Source organism: Phragmites australis, chromosome 16 (assembly GCF_958298935.1).
Source record: "Phragmites australis chromosome 16, lpPhrAust1.1, whole genome shotgun sequence".
Taxonomy (NCBI): Eukaryota; Viridiplantae; Streptophyta; class Magnoliopsida; order Poales; family Poaceae; genus Phragmites; species Phragmites australis.
Genome location: NC_084936.1, coordinates 697,717 through 719,498, shown reverse-complemented (window position 1 = coordinate 719,498; position 21,782 = coordinate 697,717). Strand labels below are relative to the sequence as shown.

Genomic DNA, 21,782 nt, shown 5'->3' with positions numbered 1-21,782 from the left:
CGAATAACATTACTTCTGCTGATTGTAAATGTGTAGTGTTTTAGATTTGTACATTAGAATTAAAGAAGTAGATCAAATTACCTTATTGCGTTTTTTTATATCATGTTGAGAAAAATGACTCTTTATTTGTAAGAGGAGTAGCGTTTACTAAGCAAGAGCAGAAAAAAAAGAGAAAAAATGTGCATAAAAGTTATAGGACGACTTACGTTTAATTAGATAAGAGTTAAGATCTAATACTAAAATGACTACACTTGCAATCGGATGGAATACTGATCAAGCAGTAGTGTCTTGCTTATTTGATCACGGTTCAGCCAAATTGATCTCATGCTTTTGAGAACTTCAGTTATAAATCCTACGCTGGTCGGCATCGGTTCTACCGCTTTCATTCAATGTAAATTATCATGCCTAGAAATAAATGTTACTTCAGCTATGCAACTTGCGCAAAAGCACTCCGAATTGCATGTGCCATATAGGATCACTTCTACACATAACAAGATTAAACTTTTGTCATCGTCGGATATAAAATCACTAAAACTGTGTAAAGCATAAACCCCCACTAGAGCCAGGTGCATATATCCGAGAAATGGCACTAAAATAACTCGATATATAGCATCCACCATAGATGAAAAAGGATTGTAGTTGAGAGTTTAAAACCAGAATCTGCAGATGTGAAACTGAAACAGACGCTTGTTGTAAAAGCCATGTGAAAGAAAGAAAGAAAGAAAGGAGAAGAAAGAAAGGAGAAGAAGAGTAGGACCAGAAGGTTCCAAATTCCGAAAGCACATAAAAGGGAGTGGCTACTAGGAAGAAGCTAAAAGAACCTTGTAAGTTGCTTGATACGACAAAATTCCCAATACGTGGCAACACTCACACTACCAGCTAGCTTGGCATCTATCTTGCCAAAGAACACAAATTAAAGCAACACTCGTTTTCTCTCTCTTTCCTCGTTTTGTTCTCTTGTGGTTGTTCTTATCTTGGTCTTCGTCAGTATGTATGGGCCATGTATCCAGAGAGAGAGAGAGAGAGAGAGAGAGAGAGAGAGAGAGAGAGAGATTGCATATATATGACTGGGAACCGCGTGGAGCAGAAAACGAAGGAACAGTTCAATTCTCCGATTACAGCTAGAGTTGACTTGCTCAAAGAGCCCTGAATCTGAGGAGCTGACCTTGCCAACAAGAATTATCAACAACAACCTGTTCTTTCCATCATCTTTTTTGTTTCCTTGTATTTGTTTGGAATTGGTCAAGTGTCGATGGAATCCGGCGCCTCGATCCTAATCCTGTTTTCATGCGCTGAAGCGACGGGTGCCATACCAGTTGGACTAAAAATGTCGGAAAATACGGGCAAGACCGCTTCCTATGCATCATGCATGCGTCTGTTTGGCGGCCTGCTGAATTATGTCTGCTTTGATCCTCTCTCTCTCTCTCTCTCTCTCTAGAGCGTTTGGTAAGCAGTTAGAGCCTTCACCAAATGGCTCTTGATATTTGTTACCAAGAATAATTGGTATCATGGAGCCTTGGTATTCAATTCCATGAGTAAACAAATTGCTACCTTCTAGTGGTATCTCCTAATTTGCTGTGTGGACTTTTATAGGCAGATTGGTAGACTATTACACTTGCAAAATCAACCATCTCGAATAGAGTGGACTCCTACTAAAACTAGTATGACAGAAACAAAAGGGGAAAAGGGTATTTTCCTGCCATTCTTTTTTAATTTTATGACTATTCAAAATGTTCTGGATATTAGTTGGAGGAGACAAGGAAAAGACATAATTATATCCATATGCACGATTCAACTAGTTGCTGGAAATGAGAAACAACAGCAAGCAAGGAGAAGGAGTATTGCCATACAAGACAGTTGTGAGAATCAAACAAAATCATTGTACATGTATTTGTATAACATCAGTTGGTTGGATCAAGTACAGTTGGTACATCTCCACAGCCCACAAGTCACAGCTTAGCTTCTCTAACCTACCAACCCCAAGAAAATGTAAACAAAAAATTAAGAATTAGCTCCTCTACTTACAGACCTTCCACTACTCAGATCTTACTCTTTGTCAAGCTCTACATATGTCAGATCTTGTCAAACACTGAGGTTTCTTTTTCTATCTTTACAAATCAAAACTTTAAATTGTATAACAATTAATATGAAACGCCGTTGGATAAAGAAGATTTTCTCTCTCTGTTTTTTCCTTTTAAAAATGTTTATGGACAGCAAGTCAGCAACTAATTAATCATATACCAACCACGAAGAAAAATGGAGAAAAAAAGATTTACATTGTTGAGTGGGACCTGCCATGCGTGACGGCTCGGCTCGAGCTGAAGCCGAAGCCGAGCTCGCGCGTGTGGAACGGGCTCGGGTCGTCGGACTCGGAGCGCGACAAGTCGGAGCCGCCGTGCCGGGAGCTGTGCTGCGCGCCGGCGGCAGCGGCGACGGACTCCTCGCAGAGTGTGACGGCCCACTCCAGCTCGGCGACGACCTCGGACATAATAGGCCGGGCGCGCCCCCGCCGCCGGACGCACTCAGAGGCAATCTTGGCGACGCGCGCCACCGCCTCGACCTCGTGGCCGCGCGGCGGGGGCACGCGGCCGTCGAGGATCTTGGTGATGTTGCCTGTGTCTACGGCTGGCACAGCGAACTCGATGACGTTCCGGGGCGATCCGCTGCCATCCTGGTTCGTCCGGTGGATGGCCTTCCTGCCGGTGACGAGCTCCAGCAGCACGACGCCGAAGCTGTACACGTCGCTCCGCTCGGTGAGCTCCTGCAGCCGGTAGTACTCCGGGTCCATGTACCCGACCGTGCCGGCCGTGGCCGACGTCGAGCACGCCGCGCCTCCGCTGGCGAGCGAGAGGCCGAAGTCGGAGACCTTGGCCGTCCATTCGTCGTCGAGGAGGATGTTGGACGGCTTGACGTCGCGGTGGATGATGGGCGGCACAGCGTAGCAATGCAGGTACTCAATGCCGCGCGCCGCGTCCAGCGCCACGCGGAGCCGCGCCTCCCACGACGCGAAGAGCGGGGAGTAGCCGGCGCCGTCGCGGCTGCCATGGAGGTGGTCGTGGAGCGCGCCGTGGGGCATGAACTCGAACACGAGGATGCGCTCGCCGCGCTCCTCGCAGAAGCCGAGGAGCTGTACCAGGTTGCGGTGGTTGACGCGCGACAGCAGTCGCAGCTCCGCCCGGAACGCGCACTCCGCGTCGAAGCGCCGCCGCCGCCGCCCGCCGCGCTCGGCCCTCTTTATGGCGACCTCGCGCCCGTCGGGGAGCTTCGCGCGGTACACCGACCCGAAGCTGCCGCTCCCGATCTTCCTCTCCTCCGCGAAGCCGTTCGTCAGGCGCGACAGATCCTTGAGCGTGAACTCCTCGCACCCGAGCGGCCGCGCCGGCCGCAGCGGCGAGACCAGCGGCGCCGGCATGATCATGTCCCCCGCGTCGCGGCACAGACGCCGCGACGAGGACTCCCCGAGCCGGACGGTGACGTGCACCTTCCTGTCCCACTTCCTGAACACCACGAGGTAGAACGCCGTCCCCACCGCCGCGAGCACCGCAGCGCCGATGCCGGCCGCACTGAGCGCGACCGCCAGGGCCTTCTTCTTCCCGCTATCGTCGTTGGCTGGCGGCGCCGAGTTCTTGGTCATCCCGTTGGCGATGACGATCCTCGACGCGTTCAACGGCAGCGAGCAGGGCTGGCACACCGCGAGCTCGTCGCTACCCACGCCGCCGCCGTTGCCGCAGAGAGCACCTGATCCCGGAATAATGTCGCAGGGGCAGCTCCCCTTGGGCGCGCAGGCGCCGGGCATGGTGTCGTTGTAAACGAGATGGCCGCCGTCGAATCGGTCGCTCTTCCCCCAGCACACGACGGAGTAGTTGCTCTTCATGATGCCGCAGACCGCATCGCCATCGGCCTCGACGGCCACGAAGTTCGTGCGCGCGTACTGCTCCGGCACCCGCACGGCGCCCCAGCACCGCACCGTGCCGTCGCCAGCTAGGATGCACGTCGTGTTGTGACCGAGCGCCATGGCCAACATATTGTCTGGCAGCTCGGCGGCCGGCACCGCTGGGACGCCGTCGCCCCAGCAGACAAAGCCGCCCTTCTCGTCCACCGCGCACGCGTGCCGGTGGCCGGCGGCAACGGTCTTGAAGGAAGCCGGTGTAGGAAGCGGCGACGGCGCCTTCATGCCGCCGTAGCAGCTCATGCCGGTGTCGTCGCCGGAGACGATGCCGCAGAGGAAGTCATGGCCGAGCGCGATGCGGGAAAAGTCGAGGCCTTTGGGGAGCTTGAGGTTCGGCCACTCCCAGCAGGCGGGGTCATGGTCGTCGGAGAGGCCGCAGACGTGGGGGCCGCCGGCGGAGAGCGCGCGGAGGGAGGGGCCCCAATAGAGGCGGCGGCCGACGGGGCTGGACCGGTTGGCGGCGGCCTCCTCAGAGAAGGACCACCAGCGCATGGCGGCGTGGCCGCCGGCGGGGGCCATGAGTCCGCAGAGGAAGTCGGTGCCGGCGGCGATGGCGTTGTAGGGGATGTCGGCGGAGGGGTATACGAATTGCTCGCCGCCGGGCAGCTTGGTGCAGTGCAGCTTGGAATTGGAACCGGAGTCCGCCTCATCGCCGGTGCGAACGAGCGCGCAGACGAGGGTAGCGTTGGGCGCGTGGGAGATGGCCACCGTGGAGAACTGCGGCGACGCCGAGCACACGTCGAGGACGCTGACGAGGAGGAGGAGAAGGATCGTTCTTGTCACAACGAGGAGGACAGGGCGGTGGCTGTCATGGGCATGGCGAGACATTGGCGTCCGGAGGGAGAAGACGACATGGGCGCGCGAGGCACCCGTTTCTTGCCTCCCAAACGATGGACGGCGGTAGCGGGACGCGAGGGGGAGAGAATCGGTCGGGAGGAGGGAGAAGGAAGGAGTGGGTGGAGAGGCGGTCGCTTTGGTTGCTGCTCTCTTTCCTTCTGTTTCTAACGCGTTTGCTTGGATTTTATAATAATTTAAAATTGTTCATGATGAGTTGAGGTTGAGGTTGTTCTCTTGTGTTCTGGACTTGGTTTCCTAGACTTGACTAGGTCCGTTGAAATTCAAGTGTCAATTGGAGAAGCTAGCTTAACTATAAAAAGGATGGAAGAGAGTGGTGATGGTGTGAATTTTTGGCTTACTCGATTTTCAGTGGTGGTACTCAATTTTCAACTATTCGTTCTTTTTTTTTGTTGCAATTTCAAACCTTTCATATAAAGTATGGAAACAATTCCAAATCAACTCGGATTTAGCTTAAGTGTACATAATGTTGAATTTAGATTTACTACACGTGTACATAATGTTGAATTTAGTTGTACTATGTACCAACTCGCCATACACTTGGTTTAAATTTACTATGACAGTCACTAAAGTTTTTCTTCCACAGGAAAAAAACAAACCTGCGTTAACAAGAATAATTCTTACAAATGGAAAATGTTGGAACTTACTCAGCCGCACTAAGCTCAAGTATTACCAGGGATGGTAATTGGACATGCGAGTCCAAGTACCCATAGGTTCTGCATCCGATAAGTTTAGATTTAGGTTTAGATTTTCATCCATAGGTTTAGCGAGTTGGGTTAGGCTTCGGTTTTCAGTTTCACCCGTGAGTGCCTACAGGTCGCGGAGTAGGCTTAGCCCAACTCAGCCCATCAAACGCACATGCCCGGCCTCCCCGTTGCCGCCCCTCCGCGGCCTCCTCGTGTAGCTTGGCTTCCAGCTCCGCGGTGGTCTCCTTCTTTATGTTGTTGAGCGCCGCCGCAATCTCAGCGCGCGCCACCTTCATGACAGCGTCTGCCTGCTCCTTGACGTTGTCGAGCTCGATGCGGACCTTGGAGTCCCGCTCACCCATGAACTTGCTCAGTGACGTGAAGTAGAGCTTGTCTGTCACCACCATCAGCAGCAGGGCAGGGAGGCCGAGCAGCAGGACAAGCTCTGGTGAGCGAGGCTTCCCGATCTGACAGGCACCCGACGGGTGCAAGTTTAGATCCTAAATTCCGTCTGTTTGTCATTTTGAGCTTTGGTTAGGTTGAGAATGTCTGGTTTAAGTCAGGCATGATTTTACTCCACCCAGCTCCGACTTGACCCATTGCTATCTCTAAGTATTACCTAGAGGTTTACTAATTCAATAAGGAAAAAACCAAGCGCTCACAAAAAGACATTCAATTTCACCTAGATATAACTTTGCTCTTCATTAGAAACAAAACTAGCACAATTTCACCAAATATGTATAAAGTGCGAAGCGTAAAGCGAAAAAAAATAAAGCAGAGGTTTTATCACCAATAGATCAGAGAAACAATACAGGATGTGCCACTTGCCCAGACATCATTCTTATCACAAATAATAATCGTAAGGCACCTCAGGGGAGTAGGTGACAGTTTTAGGACCGAGTAACTGATTGGAGAATGTGTTAAATATTCACTGCCAATATTCAATTCCGAATTATGAATTCGGATCGAACTTTTGTTTTGAGTTCTCAGGTCAGGTAGCAGTTGGGGACAAGAATTTGCCCGGGACACTAAACAAATCCTTCTTCAGATCATCCAATTATTATAGGGGTTTCAGTTCAGGCCAACCCTATGCCAGGGCGGCAAGCAAGGAAACAACATGTGGTTGTCACAAGAGGCCTGATACAAAAATGAAGTGTACACCAAGAGAATTCTGAAATCCATGTCGCGTAGATAGGCATCCCTCAACTAATGTCACACACCTACATTATACCAGATCCTGAGCTCAAAGAAAATTTTCTACACTAATCAGCTTTGTTCCAACCAGCTTCCATGTCTTCAGCGTACAGCTTTGCTAAAGTCAGAACGCTGCCTGGAGCTTCTCTTGCACGAAACCACTGCCAAGTAGCCAAACTGCAAAATTCCTACCGTTTCATTATCGCTGTCATCGCGGCATGTAGGGGGCTTTCCTTGAATAAAACTTGGCGTCGTCGACGGAACAAAGAATGGCGCCCCCTGAAAATGGAACTCTGGTCTCTGGGGAAAAGGCGCGCACACAGTTGCAAGAATGAGGGGTTCTCCTGCTGAATGGGATAGTCCTCCATTTCAACCTCTTGGCTGCTATCTATCTGTGCCTGTGATGAAATGACACAAAACCTGATCTTAGCCTTTTTCACAAATTCATAGGCATGCAACAGTGAATTTGCTGCCCACTAAGATGCCTGCTGGTAGTAGTTATTAAGATGTGGTGCGGGCAATAACAAAGAGAAACTGCACAAAGTGCAGTAAGCCACTGACAGGTGTACCGACAGGGCATGTGAGTGGGACCCAAACCAAATTGCCCTGGTGGCACAGGAGCAGTCATAGGACTAGATGATGAAATTAAGTCAGAATGTGAATCAATTGATCCCAACCACTACACGATATAACTTATAAAGAACCTTCCTGCCTCTGTTAATCCTAGCCATATAGTCAAATAATGGCATCATATACATGGAAACAAAACGCTGAAACTGCCCTAGCAGTCTGGTTACAGTTACCTTGTGGTGGTGACGCTCGACTTCGACTTCAGAGTAATCATTAGGCTGAGTGGGAGTATGTTCTTCCTGATTGTTCATATCTCTATACTCAACCCGTTCTTTTTCCTCAAAGTATTGTCTGGAGCCCTCGTCTTCATAGTCAGGATGTGGCAAACTAGACAGCTGGCCACTGGAAAATTTTCCAAGATATTCCATCTGAATATCTGAATCATTTGCTTCTGCTGTCTCTTTGTACACACCAGTTTTTGGTGGTTGCTCCTGACTAGAGGATGTATCATGACTACCAGGATTATTAGCGCCAGAGTTTCCCTGACATTCAAAGCATACATTAGTTCAAGGCGAAGATGGTCTGCATTCTGGAAAACAGTTTTACATTCTGAGAATAAGAACACCCCTAATATCTAGATTAAAAACACATCTATTCCATGATAAATCAATGGTGAGAAAAGCTTCGGCTGCGACACTTGGAACACTTATAAAAGATGTAATACACACCAAGCATCATCTCGATATAGTAAGAACTACTTTGATGTGAACAGACACAAAAATGCAGATAACACAGGAAGGGTAGCTCCATTGAACACAGTGTCATATGAGTCTATGGAAAGGGATCAAGGGCAGTAGAAAGATGGAGAAATAAAACTATTGCGCATTAGGCAACACCCCTGGCCCAAAAAACAACAAAAGAGAAGGCAAGCAGAGTGCAATAGCATGCGGACCAAGGATTTAGATGGCCATGCTAACCTCCATGTTGTTCTGGTCAGAAGTGTTACTATTCATGATAGCAGTTTCATTATCTACGACAGCCAATATTTCATCCCTTTCCTTCTTACGTCGTGTAACTTGACAAACAGCACATACACAGTCATTTTTGTGGCGATCATTCCTGCATTTCAAACACATCATGTAAGACCACAGAACAACATCTCTTGTAGTAACACAGAGAATCACAGAGGCAACTGCAAGGCTTACAGTGTTATTGCACTTTCGCCACAATAGGAACAATATTCAAAAGAGTTCCTGTGTTTCTAAGAGGAACAACTAAGGTAAATTGTAAATGTATGCTACTAATGTTGATTGGTGATGGTCCACCACTTGGCCAACCAAATAAGCATATTCATTTTAGCAAATACTAGCTCAATGCCCCAGCTCACACATTGCAAGAAAGGTAATGTTGGCTAAGTAACAATTAATTGACCCAATATCTGACATGTAAAAGGGATAGAATTGATAGCCCCTGAAGAGCTGCACCAATTCCAAAGAAAAGATATGCATAGTTCTCTTACGACCTTCGAATATTATAGCTCTCTCCTTTAAAAAAAAATAAAAAATAAAAAATAACATGCATAAGCATCCCAAAACCAAAACCAAAACCAAAATCCGATATCAACACTTGACATAAGACTAACAGTATAAGTTGTAAAATGTCAAATTGTTAATGTTGCAGAATTTCTAGTATATGCTCTAGTGGGCTGGATCATATCTTTTCCATATAGAATTCTTCATTCCAATCTCTTCCTATCAGCATAGGATTATTTCACAAATGTTCCACTTGATATGATCGCTGAAGTTGCATGGCATGTCAGATTCTTGATCACACAATAGTTTAGCCTCCAGAAAATATCAACACAATTTGAATGCAGCAGTAAGGCAAGATTGATAACATACCCTGGGCGTCGCCGTTTGTTCTTAGACTTGCTTTTTGAGTGTCCTTTGGCATCCTCATCGCCAGTGTTGTCATTGCCACCTACATAATATTTGAGTTATCAAATACTTAAACACATGTACATGTGGAGGTAAAGAAAAACTATAAATGACTCAAATTGAGTGCCAGCAATGTGTACAGGATTGTTTTCCGTAGCAATCAAATTTGGAAGGACAGTGGCGTAACAGCATTAGTAATTCATTATAGCTTTTAGGTTCCAAATTTTCCTGGCTACATATATAATAAATGTGTCTTATGAAACAATACGCCAATTTTTCTTTGTATATCTCACTGCACATCCAATCATTTTAAGATAAATCATAAATGTGCTATAATTGAATCAAGTATACTAAAAATTCTCCTTTGTTGCCTTTTTTCAGTTTACAGAGCTTACTACTTGAAACGGTAGCTGTTGAAAAAAGTCGGATTCAATTCAAATATTAAACAAACGCATGAATCAAGGACAAATGATAGCAGTCAGCTGTTCCACACTTACCACTCTCTGGTGCATCAGTATACAAACTTGCTGCCAACCAATTTTTCATGAAGGCCTTCTTCACCCGTTTCATAAGCTCGATTATGTAATCACCTTTACTGTTGTACTTGGTACAGTTATCCCATATAAATTGAACGTCCTTATAGACATCCTCTGAGTTCATATACTTGTTACCACGTTCTAAATCTTGACATATTGTGCCAAAATCCATAGGAGTGTTGATGATATCAAAATAATCCTACAAAGTTTGCTAAGTGTCAGGGGCAAGCAGGTGTAAGTTGGGACACAGACAAAGTGAAAGAAAAGGTAAGAAATATCTTCTCCAACAACAGTACATCTAGGAGCATAGAGTTAGGTTCTTGGGTTAAGACAAAGACCATGAAGACTGTTACAGAAATGAACATGACGAACGGCAGCTGAAGTGATCTACATTTGCAAACTACGATAGTTGTTTCCTACCCTCTTATCTATGTTCAAGATGTGAAAAAGTGCACTGGGATGCAGAACTATTGTTACAAGCAAGGTAATCCACCTGACGGTGTTTAGCCCCAAGAGTCATAGAATCAGGTAGATTTTCATTTTAGCTACAAAGAAGCCCTGTCATATTTATTGATAAAAATTTAATTACTAAGAATGGAAAAAATGTATTAGCCGAATATTTAGATGTTCGAATATAGAATTAGTGATACATGTAAGGCAGGCAACCACTGATAGACATAGTTACCCAAGAAAAGTAATTAATTGAATACGGTTTATGGATATTGTATCTGAATCCATCAGTGTAAGTGATAAATAATACATCAGAAGTTGTGAGGGGATGAGACAAGTGTAAAGGATTATTATTCAGTCATTAGGAAGGAATATAGTCCTTGGTGAAGCTTGCCGAAAGGTTCTGATCATTTCAAATGAGAGAAACCACCATGTGTCGCAGAAATACTCACAGGTATTCCTAATGCAACAGGGTCCACCGGGGTGTTGAACGGTTCAGCAGCGTCCATCTTCATGACTTTCTTGATAGCCTGAGAGCAAAAGACAAGTACACACAACTTTTAGCACAGCCTTAAAGTAGATTCAGATCTCTTTTAGGTGAAATTTAGAGGGTCAGAAGACCACATATAGTCATATGAAGTTAAGCCAAATTCCACTCACTTCAAGTGCAGCAGCCAGATCTTTCTCATCACGCTGACGTTCTGGAGTAGATTGCTTTTCCTCCAACTCCTGAGAGCTCCTTGGCTCCAATGTGTCCTCAATTTCTTTGTTTTCCGAGATAGTTTCCTGCTTGCTCGGAGGAGGCTCATCTATGGAATCAGCTTTCCTATCTGGGGTCTTATTTTCTACAGAAGATAATCCCGCAGACTTGATTTTGATGCCTCCTACTTTCCTCGCCCCCTTTTCCTTATCAGAACCACTCAACTCCGATGCTTTCCCGTCTGTTTGCTGCCCATCCGTTAATACAGTAGTCTTCTCCGCAGCAAATTCTTCTTTGATTACTTCAGGGACAGCAGCGCTTCCAGATTTGCCAGCATCGGCAGCAGGTGGTTGCACTTCCGAAGAACTCTGCTGCAGTGGTGGCTCTACCACTTTCGAAGATTTAAACTTCAATTTCACACGGCCGTACACAGCTCCCACTTTAGGCTTGGCGTATGGTATATCGGCAGGATTAACTGGTGCGGCAGCGCTGGGCTTCTGAGGTGGATCCGGAGGAGGCGGCGGTGGTGGTTCAGGCACTGCTACTACTGCAGAGGTAACAGGCGCATCATCCTCTGCCTGCTGTGCCGGGCTGTTTGCTGCTTCGGTGCTTGGACTGGACGGTGACTCCGACGAGGAGGCCTCCGCCACGGCGATCACCGGAGCAGTCTTCTTGCCTGGTTTGCGGACACGCTTGCGCTTCATCCTCCTGTCCTAACCTACCAGCAGCAGCCGAGATCGATCGACGAAGCGAAGGAATCCGCTGCAAATCGATGGGGGAGAAACGGGAACACTTCGGTTCAAATTGCGCGCAGAAGCTATAGAATCCCCGGAGCGAAACGAATTGGCTCGTGGAAAAATCCATCGATGCGAAGCAAGCTAGGGTTCCTTACCACCAGAGGAATTCAATCCCGTGTCCCGATGGATCTCCCCTCGGCGCCGGTCCAGCAGCAGCGGAGCGCGGTGGGCGGGCGCGGCGGTCGGGGAAGGGAACGAGGCCTCGGCGGACGGAGGCGGAGACGAAGACGGGGGGAGAGACAGAGAGAGAGAGAGAGAGAGAGAGAGAGAGAGCCCAAGCTCGGAGACGGACGGAGCCACCAGCGACCGCCTTGTACATTAGTAGTGGGCCTTGATGGGCCCTGATCAATGGGTTTCTGGGCCTCATGGGCTCCTGGCCTCGCTGCGGATGGGCCCTTAGTGGGCTGTTGACTTTGTCAGCTTTTCTGTGACTTTTGTCGACTGCCTGAATATTCTTAAAAAAAAGAAAAGAAAAGATATTTTTAAATAGAGGTTGCTTCTTGTCACACCAACATATATTTTTCGATCATGCAACATATACTTTTCGGTTGCGACAACATGTATTTTTCTAATCATGTAAACATATATTTTTCGGTCACTCCGACATACGTTTTTCAGTCACAACAATATATATATATTCTAGTTGCGACAACATATATTTTTCATTACGGAATTGGTTTTTCTGATAAGGAATAGAGGTTTCCAGTTTCTTAATTGGTATTTTCCGATCACTAGATGGGGATTTTTCGGTCATCAGACTTCTAGTCTTTGAGTGGTTATTTTCCGGTCGCAAGCTGATTTGGCGAGGTTGGGTTGGCTAGCACGTTAAATACTTATTTAAAGCCCTTGGTGTTAATATATATCCATCAGCATTAGCTAATTAATAATTCACCAAGCCTGGGTTACACAAGCAAAACTTCCTATGCTAACTGCACTGGCACTGGCACTAGCACCAGCAGCAGTGTATAAAGCTAGTTGCTCTTGTTCTGCGCCCGAGGGTCCTGTGCAATGTAGAGCCTCTTCACCGAGGCGATGAACAACCTGCAAGCAGCTCTCCCATGTTACCAATGTCCAGTTAGCAGAGAGATCTACAAGGAAGGACTTACTCCCACGGCACGTCGCCGACGAGCATCCGGTCGCCCTCGTTGTCCTCGTACAGGAGGATGTACGCCTTGGGGCCCTTCCTCGTCTCCGGCTGCTGCTGCTGCTGCTGCCGGTCGTCGTCGTCGTCATTTTTAGCTGTGATCCTCCAGTGGAAATCTGAAGAAGAAAACACGATCACACGGTCAGTTTCAGCTCACACGTATCGAGTATGATGAACAAGATCATGGAGTATTGGAGCTCGAAGTTCGATCCTGACCTGAGAGGAAGCCATGGAACATGCTCTGGAGCGCGCGGGACAGCGACCCGTACCCGCGGTGCGCCTGCAGGTCGACCTTCCTCCCGACGGCGCAGCCCTCCAGGTTCACCTTCACGAACATGGTCGCCGCCGGCCTCTTGCCGCCGCAATGGTCTTCGGAGCCTGGTTTCAACTCTGCCAAGTCTGCAGACTTCGCGGTGGACAGGTTCTTGCGGAACGCGCGCACCGGCGGCCATCCGACCGGTTGAGGTGGTGCGGCGGCGCGGCTGTCTCTGCACATTGTTGGCAAGACTTCAACTTGGTGAGCCAAAAATTCAGTTTTCTTTTCCTTTTTCTGAGACTACAAAATTTCAGTTCATGACAGCAACTCAGCATGTTACAAGGTCCTGTTCAGCATGTTGTTTTTACATGCAAGTTCTGTCTCTGAACATATGGTGCAGTGTTTTATTCCATTTAATCTGTTGACTCTGCTTCTATGCTATTCCAAAATAAGCTCCGAGTAGAAAACTGCGAACAATCATGTTCTGATGGCACAACTGCGAACAGAAAGTTATAAGTTGGTAGTAAACAGTAACCGATAACCGAACCTTGGGAGAGCACACTCATCAGGCCTCTGGTGAGCTTGCTCCAAGGCTGCCTTCTCTTGCCTGGCAGCAAGGCTCCAAGAGTCCACTCCAACACCAAGCCATGAACTAGTGCCATTGTCTGAAGAGATGCCGAGCCTGAGCTCGAGACCGTTCAGACCACTTCCCTGCAGCCTACCATCATCTGCCTGCTCCTGTTTCAGTTTCAGGCTTGGCGCAACCGATGCGCTATGCTTCATGGCTCTGCCAAGCTGCAGCTCTAGCACATACCACTAAGGGGTGAGTGTTTAGGAGAGAGGAGCTTGTGGGTCTTTATGCTGTTGGGGTGACTGTAATGGAATAATTAAAGGGGAGGCAGATGATGAGAAAGGCAGGTGGCTTTGTGGTAAGTACTGCTAAAGTGAGCTAGTGGGGGACTAACTAAAAGGACGAGCAATGATAGCCATACACAACTAAAAGTTAATCCTCTGAGGTTAATCACACAACTCCTAGCACCAATTGTGATCTGAACCTGCATGGATCATAAATTGTGGTGTTTGTTGATAGAAGAAGAGAAATACGGCATATTTCGGGTAAGTTTAAACGTGAAGGGACAAATGGAAACACGTGTCCACAACAGTTCATATACTGTCAGTGGGAGTTGAGTGCATGAAACTCAGAATTTTTTTTTCTAGCCGCGTATTTTTATATTAAGAAGAAGAAGGGTGTGCGGTACATGACGATCCTATCGGGTTACGGTTTCGACCACTGAACACAAGATGATTACACGAGAATAATGCAACAGGACGGTCCCAAAGCCAGCTCTAAACTAGATAACTGACACGAAACTACGCAGCCGCTCCTTGAGGATGGATAGATTCTTTGCCCCGACATCACACCAGCGGTCAATGTCATCCTGGATAAGGGCCACCAGAAAATTTGGCAGGCACTTTTACATAACTTTAACACTGAACATGAACATATGTCTCAAGATGCTTTCTTTTGCTCCATTGAATTAATATATATATAAGCTTTTATAGAGAGCTATTGAGCCTAAAATAATATTATTTGCTGCTTGTGTACTCCCAGCGTAGTGGATGTCTTGTTCGATCTTGAAAGAAAACTTTGAAATTAGATGTTAGTTCTTTATGCAGTGCAAAATACTGACATAGATGGTGATGTTACTGCGCATAGTTATCTAATTACAAATGAACTATGCACTACTTCCTTATGTATCAACATATTTTGGGATGCTAGTGTAACGTAGCTACCAGCGTATTAGTAAATTAACCACAGACAACCACAAAAGGCCGCAAATTTCAGGTAAGTTGAAACGCAAGGAGAAATGTTGGAGCGTGAGGAGGGCAAAGGGCGACACGTGTCCAGAGCAGCTCATATACTTTCAGTGAGAGTTTGAGTGCATGAAACTGATCAATCTGCAAGTGGTTCGTGTGGATGGACATCGATCTCCTTATCGTTTGCAAGAGTTGCTTGTGTGGTTTTGTCTGACCTTGTGGGGGGGACGGAGTGGCTATTGGAGCTCCAGCTGAAACTTCAGTCTTTTTTCCTGAAAGTGATGTTTGGAGCTCTGCTTTTCCCTTGTGCTGCAGAAAATTTGACAGGCACTTTTGGATCACTGTAACACCGAGCATAAACATGTGTCATAAGATGCTTTATTTCTTTTGCTCCATTGCATTATATGAACTTTAAGAGAGAGCTAGTGATCCTGAATTATATGTTCTGGGTTTCCAGTCCAGAAAACAATCCACGGAGTGGCTATTGTGAAGAATCTTTAATTCCATAGTTTTTATTCCATCTGTAGAGATATTACTGTTTGTGTTAGGATATGTGTTGAATATGTGTACAGAGTCAGTTACGGATATACTTTAGTTGTAATTGGGTGGAGTAGGAATAGAGTTATAGTCAGACTCTTATTTTCATGTCTATAAATATTGGATACCACCATTGTAATCACGGATTGATAGAAACAGAATATGGGGAGGAGCATTCGTAGTCATACCCCGAAAGTGAAAAGTCTTATGGTGAAGTATGATTGTTAGATTCTGCAAGTTCATATCATGCAACATTTAAAAAGGAGCATACTCTGAAGGTGACTTTGGTATTGCTCACTTGTGAGATGACATGAGTTATCGTATTATAGGAATCTGATTTCGCTTGAAATTCTGCATACAGAATATTGGTTGTATCAGGCAGTGCTAGATAAGAAGACCATGAAGGTGATGTAGGATGGTAAGATTGTGATGATATGTGAAAAGACGAGTGCTCATCGGTATAAGCTGAAGGACAGACTCATGGAGGTGGGAGCTGCAAATTCTGTGGAATTTATTCCTAGCAGTGAGGCATCCTTGTCGGGCTGTTTGAGGTGAGCAGTAGAGTTGGATTGATGAGCACACGGAGGTTTGCACATGACAACTTCAAGTTGACGTGCATATTCGTCTAAGGTGGAGTTTATTGGGATATGTGTCGAATATATGTACATGGTCGGTTACGGATATACTTAAGTTGTAATTGGATAGGATTAGGAATAGAGTTGTAGTCGGACTCCTATTTCCGAGCAGATAAAAATTAGGCATCACCATTATAACCGTTGATCGATGAAAACAGAATATAGGGAGGAACACTTGTAGTCATGTTCCGAGAATATAGGCAAGATGACCGAAACTCGTTAAAAAAATATCACACCTTAGTGTGTTGATCTTATACATAGCTTATCGATTCTAGTGATGTTTCCGCTAAAATCTAACAACTTGTATTTCCACCATAGTGAATGTCATCTTCTTGAAAACAAAAACTCCAAAATTAGATGGTAATTCTTTCCACAATGGGAGGTGTTGACATGCATAGAATGGGAGGTGTTGACATGCATAGATGTGATGTTACTGCACATACGTGGTTATCCGACAACAAATGAACTATGCACTAGTTCCTAATGTATCAGCATATTAGTCAACCAGGCAATTCTTACAGAGACCAAAGAAACCGTAAATTTTCCCAACCATCGAAATGTTAGTGCTTGTTGTGAGCCACAATGAAAAGCACATTTCTCACTACACCTTTTACTCAACTATAGGAATAAAGTAAAAGCCATTTACAAAGTAGTGAAATTGAATAACTAAACTTTAGGTAAAGAATTTTTGCATGATTCTTGAGTTGTACACGGCCTACAACTCTCACTAAACCAAAGACCTTTCTACATACATGAGACCTTTCTAAGATAACTAAGAGGGTCATTTGGTACCTTATAAATAAGCTAACAAATACATCTTGATTTTTTCTGCATGTAAAAAATACATTTTGATTTTCTAACCAAATATTTACCTTTTTATCAAACCCAACAATTTGGATTATCTATTGTTACTCAATTTGCTTTAGATAAACGAAGAAGCAAGTCATATGATTCCATGATGCCTACATATGCCTCAAAATCCACACTTGAAAAAAGGGACTCCTAATAATCAATCGAGTCGGACTATCTTCTACGTAACCTAGAAAAAAAATCACATTGTTCTTGATCCTCTCTATACAATGACAGCTCCTCACATACCATGTGAAGATAATGTCCAGCATCTATTCTTTACATGCAATACCAAAAAAGCTTTACTAAAAAGACGGTCATCTTTTCACCAATTAGATGCTCATAACACGGTGGTAAGTCCTCCAGTTGTGAGGCGATCAACCGGGGATCAAACCTCAGTTCTTGCAAAAAAAAAAAAAGCCTTTTGTTGTGTGTCACTTTCAATGTGGTCCTAGGCGGCTGTTGAGGGTAAATCCCTGACAATGATTCTAGAGTATGCTGGACAGTGGGTGCGTGATCGACGTCCCAGATGTGCCTATAGAATATGTGTGTTTGCTACTCAAGAACATCAGAGTTATCCAAGTTCAGCCTCTCGTGAGGTAATAGGTCTACATTCTATGTATTCTTCTTCATCCTCCTTTTTTATAGAAGACATTCCCTTTATATTGCAGGAGGGAGAAGTCTTACAAGTGGACCCAACCGGCAGATCCATACCTATCTTAAGAAACGATATAAACAATCATTACAAGCCTATATTCGTTGTGCCTGCCCTGGGTCTCTGTGACGGCCGTCCTGTCCATCGGTTGCACCCCCGTTTTTCACGCCCAAAGTGTCTGGCCTACCCTGTCCTGTTGCAGGCTTCGCACGTGCGCCTGCTGCATCCCCTGTCACGCCTGTGCGCCCGTCCCGTAACAATCAATATATGCGGGACGGGATAAGGTAACTTTGCGCCGACCATGCCATCTCAGCCGGAGTGGACTACCTAGGAAAGGAAAACGGCGTGAGTAGTGGTATTAAATGAGGTTTGACGGGCCTAGACGAGCACTTACTGGTCGCAGGGAACCCTGTGGAGACCCTGGTCGTGGTCGTGTTGGCGTCGGCTGGTCGCGCGGGGGTCATGGGTCAAAGAACGAAAGTGTGTACTGCCAAGGCTGACCGTCGCGAGCCATCCTGGTGGGAGACCCTATATTCTTTACCTAAAAAAAATCACATTGTTCTTGATCCTCTCTATACAATGACAGCTCCTCACATACCATGTTAACATAATGTCCAGTATCTATTATTTACATGAAATACTAGAAAAGCTTTACTAGAAAGATAGTCATATTTTCACCAATCAGCATGCTCATAACATGCTGATAAGTCACTCAGTTGTGAGGCGACCGACCAGAGATCGAACCTCAGTTCTTGCAAAAAAAGCCTTTTGTTGTGTGTTGCTTTCAATATGATCCTGGAGGGCTGTGAAGCCGCTTCCAGAGATGCCCTTGGGTGACCGGCCTTCGGGCCTTTTGCTCGACCTATAGCTGAGAACACCTTCGGGATGTCTCTCCCCTGGGTCGAGTTTTTTTATTTTCACCAATCAGCTTTACCAATTGCATGCATCTGCTTTAGCTGTAGAACATCTCTTAATCTCTATATATCAAGGATGCAGAGATCTAATCAATGCATCAATGCAAAGTGCAAGCCTATAAGGGTAGCTAGCCCTATGTAAGTTCCATTCCATCATGATTGGCCTCCCTAATTGCATGCGAAAGCGAGCGTATCATGATCCCTTGTTTACCCAAGAGTATCTTGTCCCATCAGAAAATCATGATAGAATAGTCACTGGAATAACAACACTTTAGCAAAGATTTCTTACTTAGTGCTTAAGGAGTAGGCAGTTTGGTAAGTGTTGCAGCAATATGTCCTGTCTGCTCTCTACATGCTATATATGCCATTTTCAGGACACAAAGTGGAATTTATCAGAAGCTTTTGTTGACTTGTGTTAAACACTGCCTAAGATTCAAGGTCAGCATGATACATGATGAGTCAGGCTCCTTTAATTGCTCCTGCTCCTGATTTGATTTCTCATATTTTTATAACTGTAATACAACAGAGGCAACCAATTATTGGAGAGAACATGAGAAGTTTCAGGCACTAATTGACAAGAGATACCTCACACATGTATAGATTGGTGGAGATGGGGGTTATGGTGACGCGACACCCCAAAAAATTTCAGTCGCAGACGAATCTCTCAGAGGAAGAAGTAACAGACAAATGTTCACGGTTCCTGGTCGTTATTTCACACTCCGACCATGGCCAAAAATCGTCTCCCCACGATCCAATTCACCACAAAAAGATCTAAAACAATTCACAGAGTTTGGGAGCAAAGTTTCAAGCCATCCTGAAAAATTCCATACTCAAATAAATCCGGTCTAGGGAGCAGTAAAAAAGTGAAATGGTGATGGCGCAGGGTCGTTGTCTGAAACTCTGATCACTCTTCAGTTCGTCTGAATTTGGTCAGGTTCGCCACTGCCCTTGAAAGATGGTTTGTGAGCACCAAGCATCCATCCAATATTTGAGCTCCATTTCTCACCTGAAAGTCCGTTTAATTCATGTGAGCCATGCAATGTAAGCTTCTTTCTTTCTTTCTTTCTTTCTTTCTTTCTTCCCCCCTAACACATGACATGAAGGGTCCAATCCAACTCTGAAACCTGCTCTTATAATTCAGGTTGAGTGACTACCACTGGTGGTGCAACTTGCTGTGTCGTCGATCGTATCTACCGAAATCTACGAAAAGGATTGAGCGGTTTTGCTCTTTCAATTCCACTGGTGCTACAGCATTGTTGCTGCACAATTTCTATGAACTGGTTGAGTGGTAGACGCGACTTTTCGAATGTCAACCTCAACCATGTTTGTTTCTATCCTGTTCTGCATATTTTTTCCCTAGATAAATACAGCTACCTTAATATTTAGATTAATTTGAGCCTTCACTTGATCCACCATTTCAAGAATAATTTGTCTAGGTAATAGTCTCATGCAGGTGCGAGTATGCAACCAATTTAAATCAAATAAATTACTGACACATGCCATGCTCATTTTTATCTTTTTTTTTTGCGATAAGCTTCATGGGTGGAGATTTGATCTTGATAAGATCCATTTTGCTAACTAACTCCTTATAAATATTGAGAAAAGTTAGTGGTAAAGTGACAGTAACTGAATCACGAACTGATCATTGAACAACCGAAAAACTGAAAATCTAACCAAGATCTTCCAGCCTTTCCAGTTCCCTTTTTTTCTCTTTTCCTAAAAGTCAATAGCTTTGCAAGTTTCAACTGCTCCTGTCCAATGCATGCACCTTCCAGCATGTACAACGACCTGCAATACTCGGAGGCGGCAGCCTTGTAGACAGACATCTACTGCCACTCAACCAATTGCTCATCACTGAAACAGAATAACGAGAACATAGAGAGATCATACATCGAGGGTTGACACAAGGTTCATGATGACTGAAACATCAGGATCTGAAAATGTTGCAGTTCAGATCATTAGGCAGGCCCAATAGTAGTAACTAGGTGGATTGGCGTGCTACGCTGCGCCCGTGGAGGTTCATTTGAATCTCAAAACACTGCTGGTCAGACCATTGGTGCATTAAACATCATTTATTTGAACCATAATCATTGAGAAATGAATTGGAAATTCGGTTAAAAAGAAAAAGCTCAAAAATCCGGTCTTTCGGCCCAAAAAACGCACGCCAGCCCACTTCTTTCCCTCGCGTGCTTGTCAGCTCGGGGAAACAGCACAGCGCACCCGGTCCATGTCTCACGAGCGCGGTCCAGTCCAACGTTCCGGCCCGACCAACACGGATCGCCGTCGTTTTCGCGAGATCAAAACCAGGCCTCCCTCCCCGGAACCCTAACTATATCTTCTCATTTTCCTATCTCCTCCGGTAAAAATGCGGCGGCTGAGAGCGTAAGTTGAAACGACAGTCGACCCTAAGTGAACTCCGGCGACATAGTGTAGCCGGCCGAGAGAGAGAGAGAGAGAGAGAGAGAGAGAGAGAGAGAGAGAGAGAGAGAGAGAGAGAGAGAGAGAGAGAGAGAGAAGCGGCGTTGACTCGGAACCTCATCGGTGTCGGCAGCGACTTGTGTGACGCGGTGGCGTGCGATGGAGGCGCGTGGGGCCTTGCAGCAGCCCCCACGTGGACGTGCTCGTGAAGCAAGGGGGGTCTTGTCGTCCGTTGGTGGGGCCCCTAGATCAGTTAGAGGCGAAGGAGAAGGTGGCGGAGGCCTCGGTTGGCCTCCGCACGTGAAGAAGGTCGGCGGGTGCCGCCAGAGTAGACCGTCAACACCGTCCCTCTTGACATCGACGTCGGAGTAGACCGGCGACGCTGCCATGCTTGACATCTCCCAGGCGGCCGTGGCGAGGGGCTCGTCCATTTCCTTGTCAGTCGCGATTGTTCGTCTCATTGGTACGTGATGGCCCCAAATCCTCGGGGCCAGATCCACTGCTGTGCGGCTTGTCGGAGCTGCGTGGACCACCACTGGCGCCGCCCATTGCGCGCCTCAAAGCTGCATGTGTTGGTGAGCCCCTCGTCGGCGCACTTGCAGGGACCAGTGGGGAGGTTGATGGGCTCGGGCCCCTGCGGGCTTTGGTGGGGGGCAGCTGTGGTGATGTCGGGGAACTCGGCGGTGGCTCCTGCGTCGAAATGAAGGATGGGGTCACGTTGACTTCTCGTCGGCGGTGGTGACGACCACCACACGGTGCGCCTCTTCTCGGGTGTCGTGCGGCATTCGCGTTCAATGCGGTGAGCAGCAGAGCAGATCCGTCAGGAGGGAGGAGGCAGAAGGGAGGAGGGATGGATCTGGCAAGATTCAACCAGTGGCAACC

The 21,782-nt window shown here is 46.5% G+C and overlaps 3 protein-coding genes across 3 annotated transcripts; all 3 read right to left on the bottom strand.

Annotated features, from left to right (window-relative positions):
• Positions 1-1,857: 1,857 nt before the first annotated feature.
• LOC133895649 (serine/threonine-protein kinase-like protein CCR4) lies at positions 1,858-5,019 on the bottom strand. Its single transcript, XM_062336112.1, has one exon. The coding sequence runs from the start codon at positions 4,775-4,777 to the stop codon at positions 2,273-2,275; it is 2,505 nt and encodes an 834-aa protein (XP_062192096.1). The 5' UTR covers positions 4,778-5,019; the 3' UTR covers positions 1,858-2,272.
• Positions 5,020-6,519: 1,500 nt separating this feature from the next.
• LOC133894977 (uncharacterized) lies at positions 6,520-12,348 on the bottom strand. The gene is made up of 8 exons (XM_062335198.1): positions 11,770-12,348; positions 10,838-11,639; positions 10,630-10,707; positions 9,689-9,926; positions 9,156-9,234; positions 8,232-8,373; positions 7,488-7,796; positions 6,520-7,082 (listed from the first exon to the last, which is right to left on the bottom strand). The coding sequence occupies exons 2-8, from the start codon at positions 11,579-11,581 to the stop codon at positions 6,873-6,875; spliced, it is 1,800 nt and encodes a 599-aa protein (XP_062191182.1). The 5' UTR covers positions 11,582-11,639; positions 11,770-12,348; the 3' UTR covers positions 6,520-6,872.
• A 139-nt stretch (positions 12,349-12,487) lies between these two features.
• Positions 12,488-13,951, bottom strand: LOC133894978 (auxin-responsive protein IAA25-like). Its single transcript, XM_062335200.1, has 4 exons — positions 13,622-13,951; positions 13,035-13,306; positions 12,781-12,934; positions 12,488-12,715 (listed from the first exon to the last, which is right to left on the bottom strand). Exons 1-4 carry the CDS (start codon positions 13,855-13,857, stop codon positions 12,646-12,648), a joined length of 732 nt encoding a protein of 243 aa, XP_062191184.1. The 5' UTR covers positions 13,858-13,951; the 3' UTR covers positions 12,488-12,645.
• Between the last annotated feature and the right edge of the window lie 7,831 nt (positions 13,952-21,782).